At 37.4% G+C, this 23,800-nt stretch overlaps 1 protein-coding gene across 3 annotated transcripts in view; it reads right to left on the reverse strand.

Moving 5' to 3' along the window:
- LAMA4 (laminin subunit alpha 4) overlaps positions 1–23,800 on the reverse strand; it is a 103,481-nt gene that overhangs the window by 23,792 nt on the left and 55,889 nt on the right. For all 3 annotated transcript variants that reach the window (XM_027631697.1, XM_027631689.1, XM_027631703.1), the window contains 14 exons: positions 23,233–23,426; positions 21,298–21,414; positions 19,178–19,326; positions 17,054–17,195; positions 15,927–16,023; positions 15,160–15,276; positions 14,348–14,533; positions 9,213–9,352; positions 7,847–8,020; positions 6,673–6,815; positions 6,179–6,341; positions 4,005–4,138; positions 2,623–2,794; positions 432–563 (listed from right to left, as the gene is read on the reverse strand). In XM_027631697.1, the coding sequence (XP_027487498.1) occupies positions 432–563; positions 2,623–2,794; positions 4,005–4,138; positions 6,179–6,341; positions 6,673–6,815; positions 7,847–8,020; positions 9,213–9,352; positions 14,348–14,533; positions 15,160–15,276; positions 15,927–16,023; positions 17,054–17,195; positions 19,178–19,326; positions 21,298–21,414; positions 23,233–23,426 (2,060 nt within the window). The remainder of the gene's footprint in view (positions 1–431; positions 564–2,622; positions 2,795–4,004; positions 4,139–6,178; positions 6,342–6,672; positions 6,816–7,846; positions 8,021–9,212; positions 9,353–14,347; positions 14,534–15,159; positions 15,277–15,926; positions 16,024–17,053; positions 17,196–19,177; positions 19,327–21,297; positions 21,415–23,232; positions 23,427–23,800) is intronic.

A 23,800-nucleotide genomic window follows, 5' to 3' on the forward strand; every position in this document is an offset into this window, starting at 1 on the left:
TGTTATTCTGATTTATAATCTCTCTTTTGAGTTGGGTTCATTTCCCCTGCCGGTTTACCTTTAAACCAGCACAGGTAGTCAAGTTAAGATAATGAAATGATTTTAGTTGAGGAGAGTTGTATATTTGAAATATAGATCTGTCTTTGATATAATTTAATTTTGACTTAATAACACTTTTTCTCCCATGTGAACTGTCCTGTCCTTGGCCAATAATACACAGAATCTCTCTAAAAGCATAGATTTATGAGGAGGAAGGGAGAGCCTTCCCTTTCCACTGGTCAGTAGTGGTGGGACTTGCATGCAATCTGCTCTTCTACCTGTTCTACTATATCACCACCTGGACCCTCATCATGGGTGTTGGAGCAATTATTGCTGCTTTGGAGTTTCTGGGATAGCTGGTCAAATGGTTATGATAGTAACCACATCTCTACCTCATGAAATCTAGCATCATTAATCTGAGCCTTCTTCATGGAGTCCTCGAGAAGCACAGGACCATTGCTGAAGCCAAAGTCATAGAGAAGGTACAAGAAACCATTGTGCATCTCTAGGCTGAAGAACATACTCTGCATAAAACAAAACAGCAGTCAGAAAAGCAGTATGTGGCAGCAACTAAAAAAATAAATTAATAAACAATGTTATAAGAGTGACATTGTGAAAAGCATGCTGGGAAAATATATTTTTATTTGCAAAACTATAACACAGTTATATTTTTATATTTATAATATATGTGTATATATGCACATGTACACATAATTGTTTTATAAATGATACTTATTTGAAGACTTGGTGAACTGTTTCCCTATAAAAATAATATTTAGTAGCACAGTAATGTCAATATTCTTTACCAGCAAAGTATTCCTAATGCAAACACAACTATTTACTGTTGAAGAAATACCACATGCCCTAAATGAAAGATGTTATACTGGTAAAAGCAATGTTGTGCTAGAATGGCTGTATCTGCATTAGCAGCTTCTGTCAAATGCCTGTAATGACTCAGGTTTTTTTGTCTTTACAAAGACCTGATCAACACTGATATATTTACTGAAGATTGAGCAATAACTAGAGTCTATTTACTGTGTATTTGGCTTTTGGAATTCCTGTCAGTTCTTGCTTTAGTTTCTCTTCTGTGGCTGGATGACCTAGATTTTATAAGCAGGAACTATACTTTAGAAAGTCTTTAAGGAGTGCTTGAAATGAAGATCTGTACCATGGAATTAGCCTTGTTCCAAAACTGAACATAAAGAAACAGAAAGGGCAGTTTACAGCATAAGTGCATCTGTGTAATGTTTTTAATAATGCTTGTCTTCTCTCCTAGTGTTCATACTGTTGTTTCCATGCCTAATGGAAACATGGGAACAATAATTCTCAAAACTCTACTGCAGGCCAAGAACTGCTGTCTTTGACATTAGTTGAGTCCACCTTCAGAAGTCATTATTTAAAGAAGCAAGAGTAGGTTTTAATCTAGTACTTTGAAATGAAACTGCAGCGTGGCTTTGTTCTGAACAGCTTAAACTTGAAAATGAAACAGGGATTACATTCAGAATATTTATGAGCTGTCTTTGCAGAACTGAATAATGGACTGGCTTACACAGACTTTCTAAAAGTGCTTGTGAGAGGACATGGTCTCCCACAGCTGACATCCAACTTGACTGCAGCTTCCACTGTCAAACACAAAGTGCATATGTCTCCAAAAACCTCTAGATGCTTTTGCTTGGAAGAAAAATAACTGGCCTGCAATAGAGGATGTTAAACTTTTAACAGCAGCTGCTTAGTCAAAGCCTCCTAAGAATGAAGGTTAGTGGTAGCATGAGTAAATTGCAGCAGAGTAAATTGCTTCCCACAACCCTCCTCTGGAAGTTACTCTAAAGACAAACATTAGAGAGTTCTAATGAGAGTGGATTTTTTCCCTTCTAAATGCTTAATGCAGTGTTATATGTAGGTGTCTAGACAAGTGTCTGTCTGGAGACTGCATCTGCAAAAGAAAAATGTTTTCTGTGGCTTTCCCAGGTTGTAATCCACACAGGATTTGTGACCTTGATGTGGAGATGTCCAAAGACGAAAAAATCCAATGTCTTCAGAGGATATTTTCATGTGGAGTCTACTTTCTTCAAACTCTTACAGAGATTGCATTGCCCTCAATGTTCAGAAAAGCTGCTGTCATTTGGATCAAGCATTTTTATTTGGAGTGCTTTCTATTCTCAGTAACTTAAATATTTAACTCTAGTACACCCTGAGGCACAGTTATAAAGTGGCAGCTACCACAAAGTGTCTGCTTTTTGGGAGTTACTTCATAGAAATTTCATATCACTTTGATTGTGCATTCACAGTTAAGTAAAGCTACAACTACTGGACTTAACTGGAGTCTCTCTCGAAGTATCATCACAAGGATATGACCAGTTTGAAGTCCTGACTCTCTCTGGATGAAAGCAGAGTTCAACTCAGGGCCTCATCTTTCTGAGACCTTTTCAGAGCAAGTTCCAGTTCCCTCCTAACGTATACATGCACCAGATGAATACAAAATATTTCCTCTTTTCAGAAGTTAAGTGTAAGGACATAAGCAATTTGGATTGGGGAACTTATGATGCTCATGGATAAAGGGTACCAGCAGGATTTGGTACTCACCCCATTAATCATCAGCAGGATCAATCCATTGTCCGTAGGTGTTCGAACTTCTATGTCAAATCGAGTTACCTGGCTGAATCTTCCCCTTCTCTCAATGTTTCTTGCCACGGCATAGCCAGAGCCATCAAAGAAATAGCTCACAGCCCGGCTCTGAGTGAAAGCCAATTTATCTCTATAAAAGAACGAGATGGGGAGGATCAGTTGGTATGCACCCATTTTAATTTGGGGAAACTTAAAGACCTTTACATACTTTATTGAAATAATTGTTCTGAACTTCTGCGTCTTCCTGGCAATGGTGAGACTGATGATTTTCTTTCAATTTTTTTTCTATGAATTCTTTTCTGAAAAATAGTGTGTAGCTTCGGAGGTGTATCTAACTCCTTCATCATGCTATAATCCTGTGCTGTATGTAGAGGACAGGAAAATTCTTTGCTCATCCTTGTAAAGTGACAGGCCCACAGCATCTCCTCACTATAAGGATACACATATATTTCTATTAAGAGCTTGCCCAGTTTGTATAGAAATCCATTTGAATTCTCTGAGGCCTTTAGCTGAGCATGGACTCTGCTGGGGAGCCCAGGAGTAGCAGCTTGCATGCACTGTCGTGGAGAGCAGCAGCTTGCGCTCCCTGTGGGAGTGGTGTGGAAAGTCATCATTTGTGCTATCCTAGCACTTCCTACATTTTTTCCCACTGCATGAGGCAAATTTCTCTCCTGTTCTTTCTCTAGAGAGGTTCTACTGTTGCTGCCTGTTGTGTAAGAAAATGCCTGCCTTGTCTATGCTAAATGACTGCTACAGTTGACATTCACTTCTACTTTAGGAGCTGCATTTCCCAGTTTGTGAAAAGCTTATCTAAGGAATTTCTGTTGCGGATTTAAGAGTGTATGGTAGAAAGATAACTTCAATATGGGCTTTGCTACCTGGGGGTGGGACTGCACTCAAGGTTACCAGACCCACGAGAGCTGACTGGCAGTGGCTGTATCACTTGCAGCAACATAATTCGAATAAGGATCCTCCCTGTCCTAGACAACCAGTCAGGTTAGGAGCGACATGGGACATGCTTCAGCTAACATGACAGTTCCCTTTTGGAAGGCATGAACAAGATTGTGAGATAGTTAGTGGAGACTACAGAAAATTATAAAGTATCTCAAGTTAACAGGGACCCATAAGGATCATAGATTCCAACATGTATACATACACAAACATGCATATATACATACATATATACATATAAAAATTAAACTTGTTGATGCAATCAGGAACTAAAAGTGACCAAGTTCCTTCTGAACAATTCAGTGTCACCTTCACGTTTGTAAAATAAAATCAGGACTGGTACTTGAAACAAACCAGAGTAGCAGAGTGAGGACTGGAGTGTCCCCTACCTGGCACAAGGTGGCGATGTGGTGGTGTCGATGTTATAGACGTGCTTGAAGTTGTACAGGCTGATCACATCATTGTTTAGGGTAGCCAGTTCCAGACAGCCGATGAAGCCAGGCAGGTTCAGGCTAGGAGGGAGCTGTGCAGAGGACAAGGAAAAGGGGAAAGGTCACAGTCTAGTTAGGTACTGGGAGATCACTTGTGCCTGGGATCAGTTTTGTCCCTGTGCAATTTGTATTTTGAAAAAAATGGGGTGATACTACTGTGAATAGTCTTCACAGACCTTATCATGATATGGTCTATGGGCTGTAAGTTAAAAGGGAGCACATAAACGGTCTCACAGTGAGAAAATTAGGCCAGGAGAGGCAAATGTAGTTTTGAGTGGAGCACACTTGGAAAAGGGGGAAAGGGTTAAGATTTGACTAATAACTGATTTTACTCAATGTATTTGAATCTCTCAGTAGATAATTCATATCTAATGTATAGACATTGTTCACCCCAGAAAAATAACTTCATACCATGATGAAAAGGGAGTGAAATGAGAGAGCTCTTTAAACCCAGGAGACTGGGATTCAAAGTCTGTACCAGTGGGTAATCCTCAGTAGGTATTATTTGAAGAGTTAGCAGGATGTAGAAACTTTTTCTTTTAATAAAGGTCACTGCAAATGGAATATAAATAGCCACACTGGTGAAGGAAAAATTCCAAAGAATAAAGCTGACAGAGCTAGTGAATCATTCTTTTTATATTAAAATATTCTACCCTGTGGAACAGGTGTGATATTAATAACAGCTCTTGTACTTCAGAGTTTGATCACTGTGAGTAAGTTCATCTTCTCATTATTTCCATTTTGCTTATGATATAATGGCAATGCAGAATATATGTAGCTGTAAAATAAAATCAGATTCTTATCTGCGGAACAGATACATTTGGTATACGATCATGGTTCCCCCCCCACCTTTGTTTCATCTACTATTCTGCTTAATTATGTTAAGGCTGAAACTTCCAATGGTGAGAAGTAGGTGGTACATTTCGTATTTGCAGAGTATGTAACTGGGAAGCAAAGGCAAAAGCTTTTAGCAAATAAGACTGTATGCTAATAAATGAAAATGTGAGTTGCCCTTTTCTAAGGGGAAAGAGGCCCATATGCTTATCAAATAATACCATGAATCGTTTTCTTCCCATTTTCTTTCACTTTTCTCTTGTTTTTCCTCTGCTCTGCTCTACTCTGGAACACACCTGGAGGGTTCATTTACTGGATGATTTTTTTGTGTGTGTATGTGTTCTATTCCCAGGCAATTTGCACCCAAGGCTCAGTAATCTAGAATTTGGATCATGGCATCTATCTGGTAGTCATAACAGTGCAAAGCTCAGGAATACGTAAGTGTATTGAATTAATCTTTCCTTGTTTTTATACTGTTAGAAGAGCTGCTTGTGGATCAGTATTTGGATCTTTGTAGCACCTGCTACAGCTAGCCTAAAGAATTTAGCATTCTCTAAAGCCTTTCTAGTTATGATTTTATTCAGCAATGCAATTTTCATAGCTAAGATAGTTCATAGCAATTTTTAAACAAAAAAAGAGGAACTGGTATGCTCATGGAAGCAGGTAAGTGAGGTGCTAATTCATGCTGACTATTACGCACTAGACTCAAGCGTCTGACACAAGTCTTCAGACATATTTTGCACAGGGAACTTTTCATGCTGTTATAAGGCTGGATTTAAACCAATGATATTTTAAATTCAAACAAATTACTATATTGCTAGTTTTCCATGTTTTCCTGATATTAACAATACATTACTTTTCATGTTTGTGACAGTTGTAAAAGAGAAATTCTAAGTACCAAGAACTCATTAACATTGAAAAAAACCTGTTAGCCTGCAAGATTTGTTAAGGTGGCCTAATAGACCTCATTTATGCGTGCTAGTAAACAATTAGCAAGCTTTTCTTTGGTTAAATTTCTGAAAACTTGAACACCGGCTATGATCAATATGATCATCTTACTGTATGACATAATATGCAAGAGAAAACTGTTTTTGCCATGGCTAAAAGATGGAATCCTATGGTAATAAATGACTAAATAAGGAAATTTTCTTTATTTACCATTTCTTTGTTTAAAGGGAAGTCCAGCAAGATAAGTTTGCACTATTTAGTTTTGAATACAGAATATTTATCTGACCAACCTTGAAGCCTGGAGGCACTCCACCGACGTAGAAAACAGCATTTTCAGGTTCCAAATTAAGGAGAGAGCCAGGACCAAGAACCTCTCCCTTTTTGATGAATTTTTCTTCATCTGTGCTGCTAAGACTGGGCACAGTTAAAAACATTTTGCCGTGTCTTCCAATCCTGTAGAAAGGAATTGTAAGAGAAGAGAGTTTCATGTTGGCTGGACTTAAAAAAGAACAAGCAAGCCTCCAGCTCCAGGAAGAGTTTTTATTTCCTTACTAAAAGACTAGTAATCTGGGGGAAGAGAAAGGGAGAAACCACAGACACTTTCTCTTCCTCCATGTGGCCCCTTGGATCCTGGTTCTCCAAAAGCAGAGAGAATTTCCATCTATATCAGAAGGAGTAGAACCAGGTACTGAAGATTCCTGTTGGGCAGTTCTGACACAGCCTTTTCTGCTTGATTTTATTTTCCTACTGTTTGATTTGGGGAAAATGCACATAATCACTTTACCTCTCAATTTTGATGATGCTGAAGTAAGAAGGCCAGGTGCTGACTGGCTTGGCATCCAGAGGTATCTCCACGTCTTGGCCCCCCAGATTATAAATGTACACAAGGTTGTCATTTTTAATTGCAAGACCAATGTAATGTTTTGCCTAAAAAATCAATGGAGAAGGATGTCAGCGATACAACATCAAAAGAGATTTAATGCAGAACATTAGTAAAGGGAGGGCTTTGATAAACTAAATGACACCTTTTAATATTACAATTAAAAGCTATTTAAATATAAACAAAAGCTTCATTCTCTAATTGGTTGCTTTCACCAGATAAAACTGTATAGAAAAATCTCTTGATATTTTACTTTATATCAATTTTCACTGCCTTAAATACAAGGTCAGTGAGATGTCTGCTGACCATGAATTAGTCATGTTCAATGGGAAGCTATTCATCAGTATTTGGTGTGCAGTGTCATGCAGGAAATAGTCTAAAGCCTAGGTATTATGCTGCAATTAAATATTCTGTCAAAAGTGGTTTCACTCGATTTATATTCAGTAGTCATTCTTTGTAGAAAAGCTTAAAAATAAAAGACTGCCTCTTTACCCTTCTGAGGTAACAAATTGCCAGGATTATACCTGGCTTGTGAGGTGTGATTTTTTTTCTTTTAGGAACCATAATTTAAAGAACAGCTATTTCAAAGCAGTGATCTACAGAGTATACAACAGCAGCACAAGCCACAGATAAAGAAAACTGCTTATCTTGTGGGCCTCTGACCTCACAGATTTGGAAATGACACTGTCAGCAACATAAACTGATTAAATTGTATCTCACAAAAGCCAGGTGGGTGACATTAACTGCTTCAGAGCACCTTGGTACTAGCAGTGGAGATAGCAAGTATGGCTTGCATCAGTGTCAATCAAAGCAGTACACTTAATAGGCAGTCTAATTTCCTTTTAAGAGAGAATCCTTCAGTGTTTGAGGCGAGAAGTCTCAAGACAAGAGTCTCAGGAACCCTTGCTCTTTGCTTGTCACAAAATCAATGACAGTCATATAGTAGACACCTCTTATTTTGAAACAGGAAGAAACAGTGAAAGGAAAAACCAGGGGCAAACAAAATTCAAACCTATTTCAATTTTCATTTTTTTGCTAAAAATATATGTTAAAAATATTAACTGAATTGTTCTCTTACATTTTTGTTTCCGAGGTACAAAATGAATCTGTTTGGAGATGCTGCCAGTTGTGGATTGTCTTTCTGAGGCTTTATGTACAAGCTCATGGAAGTGAAAGATTTCAGTTCCTCCACGTTGATCTTTGGATTGACTTCAACAGCTGATTGGCCTCCAAACATCATGGAAACTTGGACCTGCAGTTGCAAGTGTGCTACGTGAGACAGATTATTGCTGCCTGGGGTAATTACTTAAGGTGAATATGCAAGAATACTTAGGCAAGTACTGGCTTAGTGCGAGAGTAGAGTTGGCACGTATATGTTAGCCATGTAAAATTTCATGTTTATAACAATCATTTCTGGAAAACACTGTAAAGAACATGAAAGAAATTAATTTTAAAATTAATTAAAGGTCCTAATTAACTCTTGTTAAGCATATTAATGTAGTAAATCATATATCAGTGGGAGACAGATATATTCTTAGTTGAATCAGGGCACATAACGAAATCCTTACATAGCTATAAAACTTCTACTAATAATTTATTTCTTTGCTTTGCAAGGAGCATGACCAATTTTCTGTTCATGAGCAATCCTGTTATATTACTGATTCTACAGTGATATTTATGGGATGCTAATGAAATTGTAAAATCTTTTCATTTTAGTTCAAAATGCCTTCAACATGACTGAAGTAATGCTTTCAAATTGAAGCACAATATGCCTGAATGGCAAAATACATTTAAAGACCAGTCAAGCACCGCACACAAAGTGATTTTTCCTTTTCTTTTTTAAGTAATATATGTGGACTGCATATTCCAGCATTTTGAACATACAATAATGAACTGAATTTTTTATTTCTCTGAATGAATTCAAATACACTTTTAATTTTTGACATTGGTATTCTTGTTACAGAAAAAAACTTCATTATTTTTGAAATGAAAGTGTTTTTTCTCTATTAAATATGTGCAGGCCAAAGATTCTCTTACCCTGCAGAAAATTAATTAAAAAGAAATACTGTTATCTAAAAAAAAGTTTACATTAAATTGCCGTAATTACTATTCGCGATAACTAATGCTGCCAGTTGAGTAATGATCTATTAGTTTTAGCTTTGAATGGTTTTGTTGTGGAGGCCATCTTATACACTGTGCCAACTTTAATAAAGTTCCTAGTGCAGTAGCAATAGTCTACCCCAACTACCATGATAATGTTGACTGCTTGCAAAATAGCAAATGTAAAGATTTTACTGACCTCCATGGTGCTTTGTTTCTCTACTTTTGGGGAGGTGATAATGTCTAGGTTTGGACTTCTAACACAGCCCAAGGAAATGGAGGTTATAGTAAGATGCATTTGATTATTAACACTAGTATCCAGAAGTCCCATCCAAAAGTTTTACCTTGCTTGCTACACTCCTGGTTTGTGCAATTAACTCTCTGATCCGCTGTATGCTGGAAGAAATATTGTTTGCTGGTGCCTTCTGTTCTACTCTGCGCAGTTTGTCCAGGAGTTCAGGAAAAACTTCTGTAAGTTTCTTCACTGTAGTTAGAAAAAAGTGAACATGCGGTTTTTTCCTCTTTGAAACACTGATTTTGCACCAGGAAAATTTCTTATTATCCTCTTAGGTTAACTTACCTGTCTCCTTCTGCTTTAAGAACAAGTCCACACTGTAGTGTATGAGAGACAGTGATTTTAGAAAGAGTAGTGAATTATAAGAATCTAGTATTGCAAAAGGTTTTGGGAATAAGTTTGCACAAAGGAGACTACGTTTTAAGGGGACTCCTAGGTAATACTGTGGTGAGTTACCTCTGTAGTACTTTCCTCAAGGAGCTCTGCAAATGTTAATAATTTTAACCTTTTCATCTTCCTTCAAGGCAAATACATGTTAAACCCAATTTTACAGATATAGTAACTGGAGCAGAAGGATTATTTGTTCAGCATCTCACTGGTTATCTGTGGCTGACCTGGGAAGTGCATCTAGGAGTTATGGTTCAAGAGCTCTTCAAATTCATTGTAGGGGAGATGTATAGATTGTTTTCCTCGGCTTTCATCTGTGCATATCTCCCAAAGGTCATACCCAGATAACAGCAATGGCTGCACAGGTGTCTGCATGTGGTTCGCAGCCCACTCTCATAATAGAAACACTACCACTTTCAGACTGTGGTAACAGGCCTGTAGTGTACAAAAATAGAAGGCCTTAGGTGATAATGTGTGTGCACCTAAACTGTACTTACTGCCTGCCCCAGCCCTTGTGATTGGTAACCTCTTCGGCTTTCCTGCCTACATCTGCCAGAGGTCGTGAATGAGAGTCCAGGACCTTTGGTCTTTTGCTGCTGTATCTTCTGGTGGTATGTGTACAAGTGTCTTTGTTATCATTGGGAAATACAGGGGCTTTGTTTTGTTCAAAGGGACATAAGTCCTTTTCCAAAAAGATAAGCAGAACAAATTATAAGGAAAGAAAAATAACTACCCTTAGTTATAATCCAATTTCATCACATCACATTCCAGTGACATGTTGCCCTTTGGAGGATATTTACACATCACATCAGTTTTCATCTTTAATTAAATGTAGGTACAAGTAGCTGAGTATAATGAAATGCGATTTTAGCTGCAAGCTACGTGCATGTAAGAAAGATCCAGCATTCAGAGTTAATTTTTAATGACATGGATTGCCTATAAAGGTTAAACCAGATTTGTAGGGTTTGCAGTTACATTTTAGGGGTTGTCAACTTGCGTCCACCTGCTTTTGTGTTCTTCCCTGCATATTGTTACTCTTGTCTGATAATCACAGAATCATAGAATGGCTTGGGTTGGAAGGAACATTAAAGCTCATCTAGTTCCAACCCCGCTGCTGTGGGCAGGGACACCTTCCACTAGACCAGGTTGCTCAGAGCCCCATCCAGTCTGTCCTTGAACGTTGCCAGGAGGAGATAGCAGAGAAGGCAGGTAGAGGGGCTAATCATCAGATATACTGAGACTGTATAAAAGGTAAGAAAGGAGGAGTAGACTCCCATCACTTTTCTATTCTTCCAGTCTGTATTGGCTAAAGACTGAAGCAGCTCTCAGCTTCATTCAGATCAACACAGAATATGAGAATATCCCATGGAATCCTACAGATCTGCTTCTCTTTGGACAGAGTGAAAAGCTATATTTGCCTCAGTCCTGTTCTCTGCTTGGCTGTTTTCACTTGTCTTTTACTTTCTAAGTTCAGTGTAGGAGTGTGCCATATAGAGTTTTAGTTATTACAGTTATTCACATTAAGTCCTGAAAGTCCCTTATGTTCTGGGGTCAGTAATCAGATATTCTATATAACGTCTACTGTATATTAAAAAGCCATTATTTTTAGCAAATTCTCAAAGTAACACAGTAATTCCCGAATGCATTAAAATTAAAAGACCAAACCCAAATGGTATGATAATCAACTTATAAAAATTTTTTCTGCCTTTTGAAATGAATGTTCCATTGCATTGGAAAAAACCCCACATTATTTTTATAGGTAAAAAAATTAAAAGCTCAGAAAGAGATTTAGCAAATTTCAACCACTTTTTTTTTTTTTTTAATAATCCACAGCTGAATTGGAGTTGCATTTGATCTGATATCTTTTAAACTTGGATTTTCATCTGTTTGAAATTTGGTGTATGAAAATTGAAATGCTATTGTAACATGAAAACGCAAAGCTAACATCTATTACTACTAGAACTGTTATAAAATCTCAACATAAATATCTTTCTTTGGTCCTTTATAATGGCATTCTTCAACACAGAAGAATATTGATTTTTGATTTTAATAATGGGATGAAGGTAAGAGTGGAAAAGGAAAACTAGTCTTACTAAGTGATGAAATATAAAAAAAGAATAGAAGGGAAACTGTCAAGGAGGATATACCTTGACTGTAACCTTCCAGACACTTTCTCCTTTTATGTTTTTCTTCCCAATCTGTCCTTCATACTGTCTGCTGAAGCCCACCAGTTCCTGCACAACGGAAACAGGCAGCATATCTCAGATATGCTCTCGCCCTTCCAAAAATCGAGTTCAAGCTTTATTCAAAGGCAATCCAGATATGCCAGCTTAGAGGCTTCAGCTGCTTATGGTAGTGCTATCGGTATGATGATCAGGTGTTTTAGTGTTTCAGACCCATCTGAACATTTGTTGTGACTTTCTTTTGGACTTTGGTGGACGTTCCTCCTGTCAGATCAACCTCTCCTGGCAAAATATGCAGCTGATCTGGGAACACTCCACTGTGCTTGGCATGTCTATATCTGTCTTCCCAGAATCACAGTCACATCTGTCTGGAGCACTACCTGTGCCAACCTTCTATGTAGCACTGATCTCTCTTCTCAGCTATTTCCACCTGATCTTTCTGGCAAAAAAACCCAAACTCATGCCCCCTTTGTACCTTAAAACAAGCAAAGCAAATGCCTTCAGACACAAAAATGCCATGGAAAAGCTGCCTCCACGAAAGCACTAGGGCACACTTTGCTGTAGTTTGCATATTAGCATCTCTTCAACAGTGAGTTTGTGGTCAACAGGCCCTCCAGGCACTCTCATATGAATGCAGTATTTTCAAGGTGACTCCCTACCTGCAAAACCACAGTCACAGAGAAGACATTTTTGCCAGGCATATCACACAGGAGCTGAACTCTTCTTACAACTGGTGGTGCGTGTACCATGTATGCCTTTTTGAGAACATAACAAACTAGGAGAGCTGGACCATCTTAACTCTGTTCACTCTTATGGAGCGTCTCAAATGCCACTGGAGATATTTCTTCCAGAACAACAGCTAGTACCAGCGGATTTTTTGAATCCTGACTGCTGGTATTTTGAGCATGAAGAGCCAAATGTAGTCTGTGTTGCTGCTCTATCTGCTAAGCTGGCACTGGTAAATGTTAAATGTAAATCAAGTGTAAAGGTGAATAAAAACAAAAACTTTCATGTGTAAGCTACAGCAGACTGTTTCTCTTGGATGTTTTTCATATGATTGGGAGGCCAATCATATCCACATTTACATTATCTTAAATGGGAATTAGAGCCCATAGCCTATAGCCTAAAATCTGCTCTGTGGTGATCAAAAGTATTTTACAGCAATGCAACACAATTGCTGTTAAATTAAGTATACTCTTATGAAGCTCTGTGCAGTGACTAACAGTGAGCTTACCTATTCCCAAAAGGAGCAGCTCACTGTTTCCGTTGGATGAAAAGCCATGAGAAATCTGAGATTTTCTCCAGTTCTGGAGACAGACATTGAGTTATTGAACAGCACTGAATTTCTTCTTGCAGAGGGAACCACTCCTAAACCAGTTCTTGGGAGCACTGGTTTCACTTAACGAAAAATACTAGTATAAGGGTCTAATTCATTATTGAATTCTGAAAATAACATGACCTTTGGGTTTCCCTGACCTAGAGGGAAGAGTGTGACTTTGGGACACTAGAAGCAACATTGGGTTTGGTACTCATTTGGTTCTCAACACCATTTGCAGTAAAATGACAGCTGAGTTGCCAAGTTTCTGACGGACAAGGGACTTAGGGCAGCAGATCTTAGATTCAGACTTTCTGGATATAGAGTCAGTGGAGTTATGGACCTTCTCTGAGGCACTTGCAGAAGGCAAGACATCACTAAACAGTGTTGCAGGTGATGGTAACATCAAACGTATGAAGGAAATTATTTTATGGCAAGATTTCCTTGCCATAAATACCTTGGGATTAGTGAGCCTCCTGAGCAGAGCCAGGAATACATTGAGCAATAAATAGTGGTGCTTGTTACCAATTTTTTATTCTGAATATTTTAATTTCTAGATTGATTCTTTTATTTCGCAATTGTTCTTTTCCTTCTTTCAACAGTCACTTCTTTTCAGCTTCACTCTCACTGCCTTTTTTCCACTCTTGCCTATCGTCTTCATTTCAATTTTGTAGTCTGCCCTAGGGTTTTTTTTATGTTTTTATTTATGCTAAATTTTTCATAACAAGTTTTCCAATGTTTACTTTTTCTTCTTCCCCAATAATAAAAGTGGAATTAATGTGATGTTTACAAGCTTTTCTAGCAATCACCCTGCTTAAATATTTTATTTCCTCCTTAATCCTCTTTGCCCCCTTTGTTTAGACTACAAGATCATTGAGTCAGGGACCATTTCTCCTGCATGTTTGTACTACTGAGGATGAAAGGGCTCTGTTTTGAAATGCCTACCAATGTTAAAAATCAAAAAACCAAAACTAAATCACCAGTCATAATAGCAAGAAGTGTTTAAACAAGCTGTCTACCATTCAGTGTTACCTTGTTACCATGATAAAAATGACTTAGAAGCCAATAAGTCTTCAGCACGTGTTTTAAGTAATTTTTGGAAATGCACAAATATCCAACACTTTTAAAATATAGTCAAGACTCTAGGCAACCACTAATTTTTGAAATGATTTCATGGGGGTCAAATGTTAGAAGATTATATGCAATGAATATGCAATGTAAACAATTCATACAACACGATGTTATGGTGATTCCCTGACTTTTTAATGCTAAGGAATGGCAAAATTCAGGTCACCATACCTGCATCCCCAGCTGAATGCACAGCATTGTCGTATGCCTCTGAATTGTGCTGGAAATCTTGCAGATTTTGAGACCATAACCTCACGTTCTCACCCATGGGGGTCGTAGCCTCTGTTACTGTCACGGTAGCACTTACAGCCTCTGCAGTCTTCTGTTTAGCTTGCTCCAAACGCTCTCTGGCCACCACTACAATAGGGAGTAAGGAGAAATGAACTCTTTCAAAGGTTCAAGTGTGTTGTTTGTCCTGTCCCCCTGTGTGTCCTGTCCCCACCACTGAGTCCCAGTGTCCTCCTTCCTTCTTCCTCCCAGTTCATATACTGAGCATGATGTCATATGGTATGAAATACCCCTTTGGTCAGTCAAGGTCAGCTGTTCCATCTATGCCTCTTGCTAACTTCCCATGCACCCCTAGTCCCCTCACCAGCCTGGCAGTATGAGAAGAAGAAAAGGCCTTGGCTCTGTGTAAGCCCTGGTCAGTAACAGCAAAAACATTTCTATATTATTAACCCTATGTTCAGCCCAAATCCAAAACACGGCCCCATACTCACCACTGTGAAGAAAGTTAACTCTACCCCAGTTAAAACCAGCACAAGGATCAAGAAGAATGTTCATAATTTCAGGTGGCAAAACATTTATTTCATTATGAATGTGTTAAAGATGGGTGTTTGCTAACTGGGTCTACTAGTTTCGGTCAAATTCCTTTAGGCATCCCTAGTACTGAAATCTTAATAGTAACTTCATAGTCATATGGAAAGATAAAAATATGTTCTTGAATGTATGAAGATAAAGCATCATAAAGATAAAGTTCCAACCTGGATCTGCTGATTGCATTTTTGCAACGGCTCTCATCAGTTGGTTTCGCAGAACATTCATTCTGGCAAAAGTGCCATTAACCTGCCAGCTGGTGTCTGCAATGTTATAATCATTACCTGTGGGGAGAAAATAGGAGGTAAAGTTGAGCGGCATCAAAGTGACATTCAAAAAGGTAAATTTAATTCTATGGAGGTGTGTTATTAGGCATTTAATACACCACAGACCATGGCCTCTTTTAGTACAGGACATACTAGCACTCTTGACTTCACGTAATTTAAAGGAAAAAGCAGCCTTGCAGCTCCCAGCCACTATTTGTTTGCCACAGGGTGTCTCACAAAAATCTGGAGATCTGTATCTCAGTCAGTACTCTCTCTCTTTGCTTTACCAGAAGTGCTGGGAATAGCTGCAACAAGCATACAGGAGAAGTTTTAAGGAACTCAGAAAGTCCCAAAAAATTGAAAAGGTAATTCCGCAATTTTAGAGCTTTCTTTCTTTCACGGTGAACAAAGGCCAAAATCCTTTTAGATTTTGGTGAAATTGGTGAAATTGGTGAAATCCAGCTTGCTGAACACTTATACTGTTGTGATTTGCTTTTAGTTGAACTACTAAACTGAATATATTTACCAGTGAACAACTGTTTGCAGGGTCACATATTTAAACAGTGATGTGCCTTAGTGCCTTAGTGATGTGCTTTTAAAATTTACTTTAACATGCATGCCTTTATGCCTTTATGCTGACTGGAAAAGTAGAAAGGACATATATTTACTGTCATATGCTGTCCGTTGTAACTGCATGGCTCGGATGAGAAGTTCTTCACTTTTACCTTTATGGTAAATGACTTGAGTATCAATTCCAACTGCAGCCTACAAATATGTTCCAAAAAAAAAAGGCAGAATAATGTTTACCAAATGTTCTACTTTATCATGTTCAATTATGGACAACATATTACCTGTATATAAATGCAATTGCAAAGTCACTGCAGTTTCGTTACCTTTGTTAACATTTAAGATTGGCAAAAAAGACTGAAAAGCAGAATTTTTTGTTTTAAAAACATTTAGAGAAATGTGTGGTTTTCCAGACAACACTACTGAATAACAAAGGTTCAGAAAGCACAAAAGTCCTCTTAATTTATCAGCTCCAGTTTAGTCAACATGACACTCATGCTGCATGTTAGGCACTGACTACTGTCATCTCAGATAGGTGCTGAATGTTAGCACTGCATGGGGAGCTGCCTTGCATGCTGGAAACAGAGGGCTGGACTTGAAATCCCACAGCCCTCTGTGGTTCAGGCCCCTTTAATCTATCAAAGTCCTTTTGCTATCCCACTAATAAATTGTTGGTAAATAGCATGTATACAGATTGGAAACTATATATGGACAAAAAATACTTATAAAGTATTCTAGAACAGTAAGGCCAGAGACAAAATTAGCATCCTTATCCTTACGCTGAGTATATGAGTGGGCTTTGTCCCATTTTAACTTGATTATCTATGAGAAACATTGGTGCTTCTGTTAGATATCCTGGCCACTTTTCCTGCCACATAGCACTGAGTGAACTAGTAGGACTTAAGCACTAAATGCCAGCTTAGGTTCCCACAAGGCCAGGAATTTTTCTGGACTTTCAGTGTCTCAATATGATTCACAACACAGAGCAGCATCACTCTGTGATGGGGTAGGGACAGAAGAACCTGTTGGGTCTTTTCGAATATCAGGGAACTCAGACTGGCAGAATAATTAACCACATAGGATTTAATTCAGGAAATAGTAAAGGGAAAATAGATGTGCAGTGAGAAGTTCAATGCTGCCAGTTACATCTTGTTTTTAATTTACACTTATGTGCCTGAAGTCCTTGAAGTACTGCAAAGTAAAAGCTGATGTTATGAAAATTACGTACATCTTTAACCCGGTTTGTTGTGTTCAGTGCCAGCAATGCAGCTTTATTCGCTTCTTCAATATAACCAGCAATGTTTTCATACACATTTGAAGCATTGATTGCCCTTTGTACCAAACCATTTGAATCAATGCCATACAAATTCCTGTTAAAAAGAGAGGAAAAGAAGAAACCAAACTGAATCAAAGTAGTTTCAAATTGATCAATATTCTCAACATTCTGACTACATAATCACACACATAAATATACTTAGCCTAAGTGGTAGTCTCTTCATTGTGTATGACCAATCTGAAACAGGTGAAAATTATGTGGATGGAAGGTACTTCCCAGTCATTTAACTCTGGGCATTTTGCACTTAACATGTATGTGAGCAGGAACACGTGACCACTGAACTTTTATCTTTTTTTAATCTAAATTAGATATTCCATAATTTAACAGAATAACAGATCTATTGGTAGTCCTTCTTTAGGAATAACTTCTGGCCATGAATGGAAAGACCTGTGTGTGTCAGTGACCAGGATAGATGTATCACTTGCATGTTTATATTTTCCAAAAGTAGGTGGGAAAAGAGGGAAGATCAGATGAAGAACTACTCATGGTCATGAAACTTTGCAAGAAGTTAAATTTAAAAAACACAAGGCAACTTTGATGGCATGGTTGAGCTTGATTTGCATATTAGGTGATAACTGGAAGATAAGGGGATATTCCAAACAGCAGCTGGTTCAGGGTTCAACCTTCAGCTATTAGCAATTCTGAATCAATATTATTTTTTAGTGTTTTAGTGATAAGCAGATTTCACAGTATATATGAGATGTAGATTTAAATATAAATATACATATTTTTATGTGTGTGCATTCACTTCAAAGTGTTTGCACACTCAGGGATTGGTAAATTTCCAGATTCAGTGATGTTGCAAGAATTTTCAGCTATATTTCCCTAAGGCAAAAGAATAAACTCTATCAAATAAAATCTTAACAGGCTAATAAACCAAAATGATTTGAGGTCAGGCAAAATGTATAAAGGATTAAAGCTTCACTGCAGGACAATCTTAACAAATAAAAGAGTCAGCATATTTCTGTATGGATATTTTGTAATTACTTTTGTTTGCTTTTTGTGAAATTCCTAATGTGTTTGACTTGGTAGTAGTTTTTAAATTATTTTGGAAAGTGAGGAAGGCTAGCCATATGGGGTATTTTCTTTCAAGTGATTCTACTGCCCCCAGTTAGCTGATCTCAGACTGAACATATTGTTTGGTTTTTAGATTGTGTGTAGTTTGTGTGGCATTACAGAACAGTTTCAGATGTCAGCTTTATATAATTGTATAAAAGAAAACCATCTGTTATTTTTTTCTCTATTTTAATCTCCTATATAGGGCATACTAATATTAAGAAACAACTGGTATTAGGATAACATATTTGAATAGTAGTTTTAAGTTTATCTTCCAAAAGCATATGTCCATGATGTTACTTAAGGCAGAATTCAGTGACATATTTTATTTAAGAATTCATTTACAGCAGTGATTTTTCCATGTATAGTCCCGATTGCAAATAAGGTCATATTTCAAATCTGTCTAGAATAGTAGATTTGCACTAGTAGTAAGTTAGTAAACTGATGCAATGTTGATGCATTTAGTATCTTCTAGGAAGATAAAAAGACTTACAGTAATTTTTTATTATTACTGTGGGCCAGTTTCACTGGGATGCAACCTATTGTGAATCAGAACTACACCATCTGTAAACAAGTTCTTGAACAAAAATTATCTCAGAGCCCATATTGTGTCCTGTCATGCTAAATGTTTTTTTATGTGAATGAACTTACTGACATGAGCTGTTTCTGCCTGTATTGTTTTACTTTTCAGTGATCTACCTTTGCTATTCTTTTGGTATTGGAAGAGAATGTCATACAAGATATGTGTTTATTCTTTATTCTTTAAAAAGCTTCATAGATTTTGCTTAGCTCAATTTCAGTTGTTCCCTCTGAACCATGACAAGTCCTTCTATACATGACTTAACACTGTTTTGTGTAGTGCCTATTTATGGTCATGGTGTTTCTCCTTGTCTTTTAGTTCATTCAGCTGTTTAGTAAATAGCACTTGTATGAACAGAGTCTGCTGAAGTTAAATTTTACCCGTCCAGCTCATCAGCAAGTCTTCTTAGGTTGTGTGTGTGATGCATAGCCTTTTCTACCAAATCGTCATCAAACAGAGACAGATTGGCTATTTTTTCTTGCAATTCCTTTTTTGCTCCATCTATTTCTGCGTAGAACCCTGATGCATTCTGAACAAATTATGGAAGAAAGGAAAGAAGATGAAAACTGTAAAAAATCAAGTCTGTATTTTGATTATTATGTTTTATTTTACCCTTTTGTATTATTATAATGTCCCCTTTTTTTTCTGTAAAGTTGTTTTATTTTACATTTTTAAGAGCAAAAGAGGAAAGATCTAAAGGTGAATGTCAGTATGGAAAGACAAATGCAGGAAGATAAAAATCAACCAAAACTCCAGAAATCCCTTAAGAAGATATTAGAGACATATGCATAAAATACAAAAGAATGATGAGAAATGTCTTACTTTGTGTCTTGTATGTTTTCTCCAGAATTGTGCCAATAACAAGCCTTTCAAAGTGAAGTGTTAAGAGATGAGGTAATTAAACCTGATCTTTGCAAAAATCCCCTAATTGTGGTTCTTCTAAAGCTGGCAGTTGGGACCCATATTTTTTTATTTTTTTAACCTCTTCTCTGTGAAGACTGCAGGCCAGAAATTAGGTTTTGCAACTTCTAAATAATATCCATAAAAATGAAATAAATATTTCTGTGGTTATTTGTCTCATGTGTCATCCTGTTACTGCATGGGCCCTGGCATTGTTTTGGCCCTGGCTGGCTTCTACTCCCCCAAACCTGCCTTCTTGGGAGTAGCATGGGAGAGTGCCTGTGCCCTGAGTGACAATTTGGCAATTGCTGGAGAGGGGCAGATAGTTTAATTCTACAGCTGTGAGCTGTGCCACATTGTATAAAACATGCCCTGGCCCCCTTTCTGTCCATGATATCCCTCATGCTAAGACATCTTGGGTAAGTCTAATTTGTAAATCAGTCCACCTAAATACTATCTACATGTATGTATAGCCAAAGAGAAGTAGTATCCCTTTGCCTTAGCCGTCTTTCTTACATGAAATAGTTGTGGGGAAGACCAAATGGGCTTCACTTTCTCTCCAATACACAATATTGCTGATGTGTTTGAAGATTATAAATTTGGCCTCGAAATACATGAAAAAGGATGAAATGGAGGGAGAGAAAAAGCATGAATGAATGAAACGTGAAAGTATTTATTGTTGATGAGGAAGAAAGATGTATGATGTTTGCATACTACTGTCCCTGCAGTGTAAACACCCTCTATGTGTAAACTTATCCACAGCAGTGAGGAACACGAATTGATAAACTGCAATAATTTGTTTTGCACAAAACACAGGAAAACCCCCCCAACATACTGCTTGATCACCCAGGGGTGGTTACAAAGTAAGTTTTCTGTTTTCTCAAGTTATCTTTTCAAAGAAAAATTAATGACTTTTGATATTTGCTTTTGTCTTAAGAAGTGGGCAACTATGATCAAAGTGAATTCTTGCAGAAAATTTTAATTTCTCTTAAATTATTTCAAAATTTTAAAATAAATCATGAAGAAAAAACAGCTTTCATAAATATTTCAGTTATCAAAATCCTAGTTTTATTTTATTCATCTTTTCATAGAAAATCCAAACCCCTAAAATTTTAAAAAAATTTCCTACAGCACTATGTCTCATTCAAAACACTGGATAGTAATCTACAGTTCCAGAAGAGGATTTCTATGAGACAATCTGTTTATATATGTTTTACACATTGCCTGGTTTTAACTCTGATATCTGGGATCTTTAGTCTTCTTCCGTGCTCAATGGTAGGTAATAGAAAAGGAATTTAGTATATAGTGCAGTCTTTTACCAGAGCATCTTTTGGCATCAGCTTATAATGAAATAACTGGGAACTCTAGAGCAAAGTCTTTCATTAAGCTTTTTCTACAGTAAGGTGTCCTTATAATAGAATTATTTTTTTGAGGCAGTAAACTGTAATTACAGAGTTTTTAATCCAAGAGTTCTACTTTTTCAGGGGATATGAATCAGTATTTCAGTGAAGTAGTATAAAAAGGAGAGGTTTTTGATTAATGGTCCAAACACATAAAAAAATCAGGACGTATCATTTAAACAAGTCACTCAGGCACCTACCTTTATTACTTCACTTAAATCAGAGTTGACCTTTTGTGGTTCTTCCAAAATAGTTGTGGCACTGAGCAAAATGCTGTTCACTTCATCCATTTGCTTTTTTACTTTCTCAAGTTGTTTCTACAAAGAAAACCCAAAACATAAATCACATCCAATACCATTTGTGCATTGATAAAATACAGCATCAAGTTAATTCAAAAGATAGTGGTGAACTAAATAGATTTTAGACATATCTGAAGTCTGATTTTCCCAGACATCTGTAATAGCTACATATTATAATGTGACTGTGCACTTTTTTGTTTTGTGAAAGAAATGCTGAGTGATTTTTTAAAAAATTTATTAATTTTATTTTGTATTACAGCATAACCAATTATTGGAATGAAACATTATTCAGTGCATTGTCAGCAGAGACAAATTAAACAGCAATTTTTCATAGTGATCTGGAGATTAGTTTTTTCTGGAGTTTTTTAAAATCTACAGTAGAGTGATCTCTTTTCCTTGTCAGTAGTAAAGCATCTTCCTTCATTGTGAGGAGTAATGAAAATCCAACTGGTTAAAAACAGTGAGCAAATGCAACTACACACTTCAGGCTTTGCTTCATAAATGTGAGACAAGCTGCAGCTTGGCACTGTAATTATGAAAAAATGGAACAACAGAAGAGGCTTTGTACTGAAGGGTCACAACCTCTTATAGAAGGATTCATGAGAGCAGCACACTTGATTTCTCTATTGAATTATTAGACCTTCCACATCAGCATGAACTTCTATCACTGTAAATTTCAGGAGCTCAAAACTCAGCCTCCGATGCTATGAAACCCAGAGGTTGGCCTGAATTTGCAGGATTATTTTTCAAATCACAAAACTGCTCCCTAACCTCCTTCTGCTCCAGAATCCAAACACATTCAGCCACTGAAATGAAAACAGTTTCCTTCAAATGCTCCCAATTCATTCTCCTTGTAATTTTATTCTTTGCGGAAAAAATCAATGAAAAGTTTTATGTGGGATATTCTGGTTTTACAGTCCTTAAAGGAAACTTAGGAAAAAGGGGAAAGAGTCACAGAACTGCTGGGAAGAGAAAAAAATACTCTTTTTTTATATGGTTGATGGATTGGGTACTTTCCTGGGATAAGAGGTTTGGAAATTCAATTTCCTCATCAGCCATATGGGATTTGAACCTAATACCACCACTTAGAGGCAAACATGCCCCACTTCCATGCTGTAGGGGACAGATCTCCTCTGAGCTCTCCTCTGGAACTATTTATTTGAACAGGTCATAGGGGAAAACTGCTGTATCCTTATAACTAATCTGTTCACCCAGCACGTAGGAAGCCCAGTTTCAAGGTACCTATTGTGCAGCAGTTAGATGATGGATTTACGCATGAAGGTGCAAGGACCACCATCTGCTCTTCCTGAAAAAGTGGTGATGCATTTTATTTAAAGAGGATCAGAGAGAAAGTATGGGTGAGACAGCATGAATGAACTCAGACCAGGGCACAAATGCAGCGCAGAGTCTTTATAAATAATTGTTTTAATAGAATACAATTACTTTTGTGAGCATGAGGTCCTTTCACATTTTAAGTCAGTACATAATAGGTGAAACAATCAGCAGCCACGCTACATGAAATTTCAAGCTTCCTGTGTTTTGCTCTAATATGCCTTCCAAGGGTAGGCATAAGTATCCATCTCTTCCTTGGTCTGATGAGACATGACATGCCGAAATTTGTCATTTATTGTCACTCCACAAATAAATAAAAGTACCTTGAACTTTCACAACTTGTTTCTTAAAACTGAATAGTCAAACTCATCCTGCTGACTGATCCAAGAAATTCTTTTTTGATGTGGTGATTCCTGACTCTAACTTATGTTCAGTCTACTACTTTAAGCAATGGCAGAGATCGAGCATTTGCAGACAAGTTGTGATAAATGTACTGCACAGTACCTCACGCCTTTGGAGACTGGCTGTGTTTTCCTTATTTATATCCTCCGTTTGTAAAACATAGTCAAGTGCCTGGTCTAATGCCTCCTCCAGATCTGACAGCTTCACATCCTGTTCGCTGAGCTGCTCTAGCACATCAGATACTAGGGATCTGGTGTCATTGTACTTCTCATGAAACGCTTCAATTTGCTGTAGCACTAGGAGAAAAATAACAGGCCAATAAATCCAAAGCTTGGATGTCTGACAAAACTTACCTATACAACAATTTCTATTGCGATTACTCAGGTAACAGTAAAACACATTTTGTAAAGCTCACTTTTGAGATCATACACTTAGATTTTAATTTTCCTTCCTCTTTTGAAAAGGAAAGATGCCTCTCATTTCACTACCTTATTTTAATCCTATTAATTCTCCCTCTGAAGTAGAAGTCCTTAAAAGAAACTAGGTCTATCTTTCCTTGCTTTTTATTGGTTTTTCATTGTCAAAACCTAGGTAGGCTATTCTGGAGAAGACAGTCCTTAAGCTGCGGGTTCTGACTCATGTTCACTAAGCTGTGAGAACTAGACTGCCA

This window comes from Corapipo altera, unplaced genomic scaffold (assembly GCF_003945725.1).
Source record: "Corapipo altera isolate COAL_440 unplaced genomic scaffold, ASM394572v1 2b, whole genome shotgun sequence".
Classification (NCBI taxonomy): Eukaryota; Metazoa; Chordata; class Aves; order Passeriformes; family Pipridae; genus Corapipo; species Corapipo altera.